At 44.2% G+C, this 11,745-nt stretch overlaps 1 protein-coding gene across 6 annotated transcripts in view; it reads right to left on the bottom strand.

Annotated features, from left to right (window-relative positions):
* The window catches only part of LOC106806468 (disheveled-associated activator of morphogenesis 1-like), a 65,692-nt gene that overhangs the window by 8,552 nt on the left and 45,395 nt on the right, over positions 1–11,745 (bottom strand). For 5 of the 6 annotated variants that reach the window (XM_014808418.1, XM_014808419.1, XM_014808415.1 and 2 more), the window contains exons 3-13: positions 8,851–8,940; positions 6,689–6,757; positions 6,332–6,432; positions 5,690–5,813; positions 5,233–5,430; positions 4,745–4,855; positions 4,455–4,558; positions 4,027–4,211; positions 3,381–3,513; positions 3,069–3,195; positions 302–424 (exon numbers count right to left, since the gene is read on the bottom strand). In XM_014808418.1, the coding sequence (XP_014663904.1) occupies positions 302–424; positions 3,069–3,195; positions 3,381–3,513; positions 4,027–4,211; positions 4,455–4,558; positions 4,745–4,855; positions 5,233–5,430; positions 5,690–5,813; positions 6,332–6,432; positions 6,689–6,757; positions 8,851–8,940 (1,365 nt within the window). The remainder of the gene's footprint in view (positions 1–301; positions 425–3,068; positions 3,196–3,380; positions 3,514–4,026; positions 4,212–4,454; positions 4,559–4,744; positions 4,856–5,232; positions 5,431–5,689; positions 5,814–6,331; positions 6,433–6,688; positions 6,758–8,850; positions 8,941–11,745) is intronic. The other variant, XM_014808420.1, reaches the window with a different exon arrangement.

Consider the following 11,745-nt stretch of genomic DNA (forward strand, 5'->3'; position numbering starts at 1 on the left):
TGCTTTCACATGCCAAGCCCCATAAAACATAGATCAATCCAAGTGTTTCACCCATGTTCTACCTAACTATCATTCTCGAATACACAGTTCTCAAGTTTTACTTGCACAGAGAAGGCTGCTAGCAGCACGTGCAGTCAAATTCGCACGTGTGCACAACTCGGATGCCCGCTCTTTCCTAGGTGGACATGACACAATATGTACCTGAGAATAGATCGCGATGCCCTCTCTAATCGACTCTCCCCTGTGGATGAAGCCCTAGTTGACCTCTAAGGTCAGGCATTTCCCAGAATGCACAACTCACCCCGGCGCGTAGATCTCCCATGCGTGCGTGCAACTCGGCCAGCTGCTGCTGCGTCTCCATGTGGCCCAACGATTCCTTTTCTAGCTTAGACTTAACCTTGTCTAAAGACTGACCTATGTCTTCCTACAAATGGTACCAATGCGATGACAAATGATGAGAAACAGGGACCGATCACAGTGCAAGAGGGAAGCCCTTTCCGGAAGACCAACTAGTATCGCATGCACCGAAACCTATTGAAGATTACACTTATTGCAAGCCTGGCATTTTGTATGTTAAACCACACTCCAACCATAATTACTGCACATTAACCAACACCAGGGCAACTCTATCAATTGACAGTATTAGACAAAAATGTGTTCTGTAATTGTGAATATCTTTCTCAACTGAAAAGTGGCGAGACACTAACGAATACACTCCTCACTCATTAAAGGTCATCATAATTGACAAAGAAATTTGGATATAGTACTAAATATCTTTACAGAACATATTTTCAGACGTGTTTTCTATATAATAACTGTTACTGTGTTAGTTCTAGTTTGCTGGGTTATTATGAGCATGCTCATTTGATAAAGCTCTATTACATTTCCAGTATTATTACTACTTTTCCATCTTTAGTTAGTTAGGATCTAAATCTGTTAGACAGAAGTTATGTTAGAATATTACTAAACGGATTCAAAGTCTGAGACGTTACTTTGGGTTTCTGTCCGTAAGGTGGCACGTTTAGTTATGATGAATAGCAGAGCGCAGCCTGCTGGAGTATATTGAAAATATTTGAGGATCTCAGACTTTTGAATCCATGCAAGCAACACCATCGACATAGAAGCACAAAAACATGTAAATTCGTATCGAGGCTATCGGCTATTACTAAGCATGCAAAGTCAGCTACCACATCTATTTGCTACAAGGAATATTTGATGTCCATAAACTGAAATAATGATAAAGCTAACACATAATTGAAAACCATGCATGAATTCACAAACACATATATGATCAATGATCTAGAATGCAGGCATGAAACGTGCGCGATGATGAATGATTCCTGAGTGGACCCTGACTCACGAAGTTGCTGAACTATGGTTCAAGTTGGCATCCAACCAACTCACAATTCCATCAAACGAATGACCTGATCATAATCCAGTGTCGGGATGGACACAGCAACAATTCCTATCCTATGCACCAGTGAGCATAACTAGTACATAACTAGCTGCTTCTTCACCCATGTTGTACTAACAAATAAAATACCTTGATGAAGATATAACACTGTAATGATACCGCTGAGAAAGCTGATGTGGAACCTCAACACCCCATTGGAAGCTTAAGAAATACTGATTCTCAGTCTTTGTTTCCCAAGATTTTACATACCGACAAGCATCAGCCCTACCGGACAATGTACTGACCCCTTAGTCACCAGCTATAGCAACCAAGATGTGTGATATGCACATCTTTCCATCAATGCGTCAACCAATCTGCAGATGATGTATGGACGATAAATAATTGCAGGATCAAAACGCAAACTACCAACAGTTATGTTGTAATTAAGAAACAGGCATGACACTGACAGCAAACTACAGTCTAAATTGCAACGACATGGGCTGAAAATAAAATCTTCAATGCACATCCAGCGACTGTCACAAATAAACCCTGATACACTCACCTTCTACACATGGTATCACAACAAGCACATACCTGATTGGAAATAACAAGTGCCTACATGCTATTGAATGTAAACAAAGCCAAATGTGCTGACAGGAATTCCTCTGCTATTGATGTTTTACATTGGTGTACCGTCTGATCATACTGGAGTGCAATAGCTAGTAGGCACTTATTATGACATATAGAATAAAACAGCTGAAGGATAATCCTTTCCACACCATGTGGCAGTTCTCTTACGAAGTAGCTCATAATATCCTTTTTTCTACACTCCACTACCCATGTCTCTTCCTGGGTTTGGTGAGGAGGAAGAGCAGGGGACTGATACCCGACTCAAAGCGTTGGTATTATCCCTTCCAATACCACCAACAGCTCCATTTTGACAATTACCTGCTGATAAATCTGTAGCTGGCAATATTGTAAAATCACACTACTGCCTGTGAGAGAACTGCAACACAGCATGAGAAGCTCTATATTCTCCGCCCGTAGAACAACACCATGCACGTACATGAACGAACATACAGCACGTAGTCTGTAGCATACGTACGATTTCCCACCTGCAATATGGCACACACACCTGCCATGCAACCGACGCGAACACCGACTTAGTATCGGTGGGCGGCACAGAGGCGCCGTGGCAGGTGGACAAACGCACCATGGTACATGCACGCACATGACAAACGTACATTCTGACAAGCCTGCAGCTTACTCACGCATGCACCATGGTACATAACACACATGCACGTAGCATGGGCGCATACATACACACATGTGAATATGCCATAGCACATAAACACATATTCTTCACCCACCATGGTGCATAAACACATATTCTTCACCCACCACGGTGCATAAACACATATTCACTCACTATGGCACATAAAACACAATGACATGCCCCGTGGCACATGAAACATATTAACATGCACCGTGGCACGTGAAACACGTATACGCACCATGGCTCAGCACATATCCGTGCATCAGACCACGTGAACACATTCACCCGCTGCGGTTCATGAGCACACATCCACGCACCGTGGCCCACGAACACGTATGCACACACCACAGCAGATGAACGCGGACGGACCACGACATGCACCTCGCTTCCATACCATACCTTCTGCATGATGGCATCCTCCAGCTCCTTGTCCTTCTTTGACAGCAGTTCCACCATCTCCTGATTCTCCTTCTCCATCGTCTCAGCTTTCTCTTTAGCTGTCCTAATCTCATCTTCCGATGCAAGCCTGCAATGTGACATAACGACAGGGCATGTAGTCGAGCAAATACAGGCTTTCCCTTCATGAAAACAATTTAGCATCACAGAAGAAGTGATTTTCAATAATTTCACAATCGGTGTTGCATGGACATAATATCCTAACAATAATTATGCTAACGTTCTATTGCAATGTATAATAGTAAAGGAACATACATCTGTACGATTTCCTTCACATTAATTGTGATTGGCTCCACATCCGGATTCTCCCGATTGTCATTCTGCAACACTATTTGCTGCACAATGCGATCGAACAACTGCCAGTGTTGCGGACAAGTGCCAACGTCCACTGCAAAAAAACACAAGAACACCTTAGCTGGTGTTGACAGTAATTAGCTTGCACACATTTGACGAGTGATTCATAAAACCCTGGTCAGAAATCCAGCAATATAGCTAAAAGGTGTGCTAAAATACACAATAACAATAATTTCTTTTTAGTGCGGTGCGGATTTTACTACATTCTATAACGTTATCTACCAAACAGAAAAAACGTGCAGAACAACGTCTTATTAGCACTAATACAAACTGTTACAAGTCACAGAGCTAACGTGACCATAGAACTAGGAGCTAACTCGTTTAATTCCAGTTATGCTGGCACAAACAAACACATTTAAGGTCATTCTAACAGCACATAAAACCCTCAAATCCTTAGGTGCAACTATGAACAATCCACACCGTGTTCAGATATCTAGCCACCGCAACTCTCGTGCTGAAGGGAGTGTGCAGTGTCAACAGGACCCAAACACGCTAGAACACAAACAACACTCTGCGTTCGTCGATCAATGACGTGTATGTAACTCACATGGCAGCAGGAGAGAATGCTCCAGGAGGGAGAGGAAGTGAGGGTAGGCCTCGGTGTGCGAAAGCTTCTTCTTTAGCACGTCAAACATGCTGGTGGCACTCTTCGTGTCGATGTGCACCTTGTTGAAGCGCTTCGCCAGCTCCTTCTCATCCTCGTTCCTCACCATCTCGAAGAAATCGATGTGCCTGCGATACGAGATGCGTGCCATCAGTCCGAGGTAACGTGCGACTCACTCTGACACTCACGCATGCACACACTCGCACGCGCACACGCACACGCACACGCACACACACCCACCCACCCACATACACACACACACACACACACACACACACACATTAGGTAATAGAATGAGAATAATTGCAAAATGCAACAAAAAAAAACAGATGAAATCAGATGGATTCAGAATAAAAAAATACTAATCTCACCTGTCCAGAGTTGCATTTTCGTGCGTGTGTAGTTTGTCTAGGACAGGTCGTATTCCTAACATAAGAAACTCATACCGTAGATGAACACGAAACTCTAGATGGTCCTGGAATTCAAATATACAGTGTAAATATTTACATACCATTATGAACCAAACTAAAACCTATGTATCAGTTCAACATGAACTCTTTCCAGTTTAACTACAAAAAAGGAATATTCATAAAATCTTAGTTAAGAACATGTTGGAATGTTGCATCTGAGAGGCGTAGTACCCATAGAGACGAACACATACCTGGCCTGGACCGTAGTTTATGGCAGCATTGATAAATGACATGATTGTGGTTTTCAACCCAACTTCCTCCCTGTATATTCCAGTACTTTTGTCCAGGTCATTCACTAATGTCTGTAAATTACAAAGAAGCTCAATGTATTAAAATGTGCACAAGTCTCTGGAACAGGTCTCTAAGTTATGGTGGACAGTGGTATCTGACACCATATTATTTCGCAGAAACACATCAGTGGAATATGATACCGTGTATAAATGTTACCATTTGCAACAACGTTTACAACAGATGTAAATTGCTAGAAAAATCATATACTGTCCTATAGCATGTTATATTGACATGTCAAGTACTAACTGCAATCGTTATTGCAGTTTTTCGCTGCTGACGTGAACTGCCATTCCTCTTGTTACTGCATTTGGCTAGGTCACACCACCTGCCTGCCCTGAGCCATCACTAAAACGTGTGTCAGTGCCAGCTAGTGCTACTCAGTTCTCACCTGAAACCGTGTCCGCTCGCAGGCGTATATGCGGTAGTGCTGCATGGCGTCGAGCACCTTCCTGTGGCCGCCGGGCACAAGGCACACTGCACCCAGTATCTCCAGCACCGCAGTCTTCGTCTTCACGTTCTCCGTGCTCAGACTCTGCGCGATGATGTTGATGCTGTCGGGGTGGGAGAGCACGCTCGCCCGGCCTTGCTGCAGTCAACAGCACACACAAACTCATCTAGCAGTTACATACAACGAGATGCTGACTCTGCTACATTGTTGGCGAGTGTAATGTAGATGAGAGCATGAGAGCGTGTGTGCGTGCGTGAGTGCGTGCCTGCATGTGTGTGATTGTGTGTATGTGTGCATGCATGCATGCGCATGTGTGTGTATGTAAATAGATACTTAGATCGTTTTCTAAACATTGACCGTTACCGGTGAAAGTAATCAAGGGTTCGGAGTAGCATACCGAATTGTTCATCAGAGCTTTGATACAGCCGATGACAGACGTATGAATGGCACTCTGTTCTGTCTCATAATCCATCTCCTTAAGGAAGTGCAGCAGGCAGTTCAGTCCATCTAAATCTATAAACCTGGAGGAGAATCATGATGTGTAAATGACTTAGGAAGACGCGATAATTGATTGGATGAATACAATGTTAGAAGCATGTCTATAATATACGATGTTAACAAATATCATGAGTTGTAATCTCTTAGTAGATGTCTATTGTAAGTAGTGTTTTTTCATTTTTATATGTACGTTGGATTCCACATGCTTAAACACACAATTGGTTGAGCATGTGCCACTTTCAGTTGCCAGCATAGCCATCTATATTCTCGTATTTGTAATTCGTGTGTGTTTCCATCAAGGTAAAAATTAACACATGATACGTGTCAATACTCTTTACTTATAAGAAACTGGACTAGGCATTTCACCATGTGACTTTCAATGCGATGGTAATACACAGGCTTCAAATACGAAGGCCAACCATATCGGCAAAGTGTTTGACACGAAGGTACACCACACAGCCTGATATAGCATGATGTGACAGGATACGGCATGGCGTTGGGCTTGACGCAGCATGACACAGACACGTTTGCGAAGCCTCACCTCATCACAAAGCTCATCGGCTGTGTTCTCAGAGCTGTCTTCAGGCTGTCCACCAGCTGCGTCCTTACACGCACCTCCTCCTCATCACGTGGAAACAGCAACTACAGCAACAACATCATCACACATCAGCGACGGAGGAAAACAGCGCGGCTGGTCCGCATGCCCAGAGTCGTCAGCATTGACAACTAGACAAACTACAAGCTATACTGAGTGTTAAATCGAATGAGGATCCAACAGGCGATACTGCCCGACATCCAAGTTTTGAATGTAGCTGCATGATTCTTGGTGGTATCCAAATTACTTATAGCAATACTAGTAAATGTGATGTGCCAGAGCACTGGGCATTCTAATACGCACCACGGCCAAGGAATTGACTCGCTCGATGTAGTAATCTGGCCAGTTTTTGGTACTGGGATCATCCTGTTCCTGAATTAAAAAATAAAAAGTTATCCACTTTCCCTCTTAAATAGCATGAGCCTAAATAAAAGCATGAGCATGAGCCGAAGTTAAAATGGATTCCATTAATTGCCATATTCACAATTTTACTGCACATTTTAGCACGACTCAATGAATTGACTGCATTAATTGAAATGAAATATATTAAAACTAAGCAGGCCTGTCCTAGTGAATGTAAAATGCTACATGATTGGCATGTGAGGCTGGGTATATAGAAGGGGATCATGACAAATAAACCTATTCAATTGCTCTGCAAATATAACTACTTGTGTTAAACACTACTCGGGAAATTTAATAATAAAATGCCTGATTGATGGGATTCAAAGTCCGACAAGATATAGTACGTAATTTCCCTTACAATGTTGGGTAATAACTCTAGTTATACGGAAAATCATCAGTTTTGCATTTTCCTATATATAACACTGTATAACTCTGTCATATCTGATCAGCAAATGGATTCTGCTAGAATGGTGTCCAAGAAAACTGATGCAATATCTCAGAGCAACTAAACCTGCAGTAAATTACTCGGTGAAATTGTAGCCGGCACATTATTTTCAGAATTTTCAATTACCAGCTGCGAAATGAGAAGAGCGTAATTCATAATAAGCGTACGGATTCCCAGAAAGTCGACATTTTTCAGGTCTGTGCAATAATCTATTTCTCAATTGGATCACGTAGATTGTGCACACAAGCAATCCTTGACAAAAGTGGGTTAGTGCGTTTGCACTCCTTCTTATCGATGACAGCAGCTTCATTGTACCCACTATATATGTGTCTGTTTTATGACTAACATCTTATCCGGTAATGAACGTAGACTGGTCGAAATTCTTAGACACGCGTTTCAGTTTTATGTGTCCTGCTTTGATCTACGACGCCGAGGGCATGATTTATCCACCCTTACACATCTCACACGCAACCGGTAGTAAATATAAACTCAACGTGCCAGGAAAGTTAATTATGAAATCATCGATGGCCTTGACAGATTTCGGCAAGTGGCTCTCGCTAGCCTATTTCCGGAATGGATGGTTAGATGTGCTCCACACTAAATATGCCGCCTATATGCGCCAATAGGTATCATGTGCAGCAGGGAAAACTACTAGGCAGATATATGCTTAGGGGAAACTTGTTAGTGCAATTATCACTCTTTCTACGTCTTCGCTAATCCGCTGCTTATATCGTGCAACTCAGTCAGCTCTCAGACAAGGCACACAGGATTGAAACAGAGGTGTTTTTATAGTGTGGATGCTGCGCGCTGTACAGTCGGTCGGGTCCTATCGGGGCTGTGTCATGACTGCCGGGGTGTACTGCCAACGAGAGCCAAATTGCATAGCAACCTTCTTGTGCAGAGGTGAGCGATGAGGTTCGGCTAAGCCTCAGAATCATGCGCAACCTGTCAGCCACAGAGCCTAGGGGAGGTGGCGGTCAGAATGCATTGTTGCTAGGTGCCGAGACATTGATTCGCCAAGCATGCGTGTTGCGTGCGGTGGGGGGAGGGGCATCAATATGGCAATGCAGCCACTGATCAAAGTGCTGTTCTCCCTTCCTTCTACACCCTCCCCCCCTTGTCACACCACCACACCTGTCTGCCTGTCTGCACCAAGTGAGGATAGATTTCACTAGTGTCTACTATTACTGATGAAGATTTTATCAGCATCGGTGAGGGAATTCCGTTCGGCGAAGGAAAATGAGTCTGCGTACTACGGACTAATGCCTTTAGGGAAAGTCGATACGGCAAAACTTATAAACGTGCCGATGAGAATAAACTGCGAAATTGATTAATTTATTGAGACATAAGAAGAAATAGACTACGAGTCGACCATGCAAATGAAACTATGGGGAAACCCAGAGCAGTGAGAGAAGATAGAGGAGGCATATGACAATATGGTCAAGAACCAGTACGGGTGACTATTTGGGCTGTCATCGCATTTGTATAAAAATTATTTAGCGTGATTCGATCACTGGGCCGTTAACCAATCAACTAATATTTATGTATCATCAGTGATTTATTCAGATTTTTCATAATCAAACTCGACTTATTTCTGTGTGCTTATTGGAAAATCTACCCGTTTCTTTGTGCAGTAGATCTGCCACTTCTTCTCGGGCGACAAGTTGAACATCGCTTCCCGGTGCTGTGCCGTCAGATCCAGCTCATCCTGTTATTAGAAAGAGAAGGGATACTTTGTGAGATGTCAAGTGTCAATGACTGGGTAGCCACCTACAGCCACAGTTAATAGGCACCTAAACGCACACATGCATGCAGTAACTACCACGAGCCTGCCCACGATACGAACAAGAGCAGTTAAACCGCTTACCATTTCGTTGTATAGTTTACATATTATACTCTACAGGTGTATGAACGTATGCAGGTCCCATATAGTTTATGTGCTCTTGATACACAACACACAACACACAACACAGCACAAGCACACAATGGCAAGACTCGCCCCGATAACTTTCTAACTCTGCCTACTATTTCTCTGGTAATTGTAGCTCTCAGCTAAACTCATCTCTAACAATGAACAACAAAAATACATCAATCCCCCACACCCAACACACCCAGACACTGCCAGCAGTTAAACACAACTAGGTCACAATATCATCCATCGCCTATTTTACTAGGATAGTGGCTTGGGAATATCCCACGGCACTCACACGGCCACAGGAACTCCACACACACAGCCACGACTAATTCACCCGGAATTAAATTCGGCGACACCTAAAAGTGCCGTTAAAGCAGCGTATATATGTAGCTCTAGCGAGAACTGCTATCTGACGAAACTGGCAATAAAAGTATAGTTTAGATCTCTCATCGCGTTGCAATTGCTTGATACGGCTACACGGCCGGGACGCGGACGCCGCTGTACAAAATCAATGTTCATCTGCAAAATTTGTTTCAGTTCAGTGAGAGATTTGGGCTTCAGGTATTGATTCAGAATTTTGTCGCCATACATCCGTGCCCATCAACACTTAGACTTCACCCAGACCTATAGTCCACGGCACAGCCTTCATCTTCTGCGCAGCAGACGATAAAAATAACCAGACAAAACACTTCAGCCACATGCCGCTGAGTTTTTACCCCAGGCACACATAGCAGTATTCTGCATGAAAGCTTCCTGATCTATCTACTCTGGAAGATCACTCGCCAATGCCCCTGCATTCACGAGGCGCGGTTAAATTGCAGTTGTGGTTTTTTTTTTTTCTAGCTTCAACATATTTATTACAACATGAGATCCGAAAAAATATGTGTACGTTTGCTATAAGTCGTACGTGCTAAGTCTCAGTCTTGGAATGCAGTAAATGTTCCCGGGGTTAAAAAATATTGCATGAACCAGAAAACATCCGCTATATTTTATTGGCTATCGTAAGTGTTTAGACGGATTTTTTGTGCACTATACACATTTCGATGAACATCAATCGGTTAGAAACTCTACGCGAATACGTATTACGACGTGTTACCTACGATCAATTATTTATCCTGTCATCACAACGATATGGTATAATGACACCTTATATAAAAGACTATAGACCAGCATACATATTTACCCATCATTATACAGGTGGAATACGTAAGTGCACATACTCTCACCCACCAATCCATTCACAGAGTAAACTACCCACCCACCACCAACCCACCGACCCATCTATCCATAAGCCCCAATCCATCCATCCATCCATCCATCCATCCATCCATCCATCCATCCATCCATCCATCCCTGCATCCATCGCATGGCCATCCATCATCATACATCCATCCATCTCCATCATTCCATCATGCCATTCATCCATCACCCAGCCATTCCATCATCCATTCCATGCCTCCCACCCATGCCATCCATCCGATCCATGCCATGCTCCATCATGCCATCCCTCCATCCATCCTCATCCATCATCCATCCATGCCATCATCCATGAGCCACGCAATCCATCCATTCGCATTCATGCCCATCCTCCATCGAACCATCCACCATATTCATTCATCATCCATGACCATCCATCATGCCATCCAGGTCCATCATCGCGGCCATCCATCATGCCAGTGCATGTCCATTCCAGACCAGTCAGTCCAGTCGCATTCCATCCAGTGACCGAATGCGCGATCCATGGCGCATCCAGGCCATCTCATCCATCCGATGCCAGTGGGACCATCCATTCCATCATCCAATCCATCCCTTAGCCATCCATTCCATGCCATCCATACCATCCATCCATCCATCATCCATGCCATTCCATCCATTCCATCATCCATCCATCCATCATTCGCAGTGCCATCCATTCCATGCCATGTCATTCCATACCATCCATCCATCCATCCATCCATTCCATCCATCCAGCCGTCCATACGCATCCATCCGATCCATGCCAGGCCTCCATTCCATCACGCATACCATCCATCCATCCCTGACCCATCCATCCATCCATCCATCATCCCATTCCATTCCATCCATCCCATCCATGGCCATCATACCATCATGCCATCCATCCATCCAGCGCATTCATCCCATCCATCCACCCAGGCAGCCATCCATGGCCATGTCTATCCCGAGTCCATTCACCCACAACGAAGACCACCCCGCCATGCCCATGCCCATCCATCCATCTAGCCATCCATCCATGCCATCCATTCCATCCATGCCATCCATCCATAGCCATCCATCCATCCATGCCATGCCGCCATCCATCATTGCCATCCATCCATAGCATCCTCCATCATCCATCATCCATTCACCGCACCAACTCCACCGCACACCATCCACCGCACCATCCTTGCCATAGCCATCATCCATCCATCCATCCATCCATCCTGGATTCCGATGTGGTGGCTTCCATCCGCAGCACCAAGTCTCATTTCCATCATGCGTCCATCCATCCATGCCATGCCTATACCAGCATCCCGCACCGCCATCCCATACCATTCCATGTCCCGGGCCATCTACCCGGCATGGCCTACCCATCCATCT

Source organism: Priapulus caudatus, unplaced genomic scaffold (assembly GCF_000485595.1).
Source record: "Priapulus caudatus unplaced genomic scaffold, Priapulus_caudatus-5.0.1 Scaffold162, whole genome shotgun sequence".
NCBI classification, from domain to species: domain Eukaryota; kingdom Metazoa; phylum Priapulida; class Priapulimorpha; order Priapulimorphida; family Priapulidae; genus Priapulus; species Priapulus caudatus.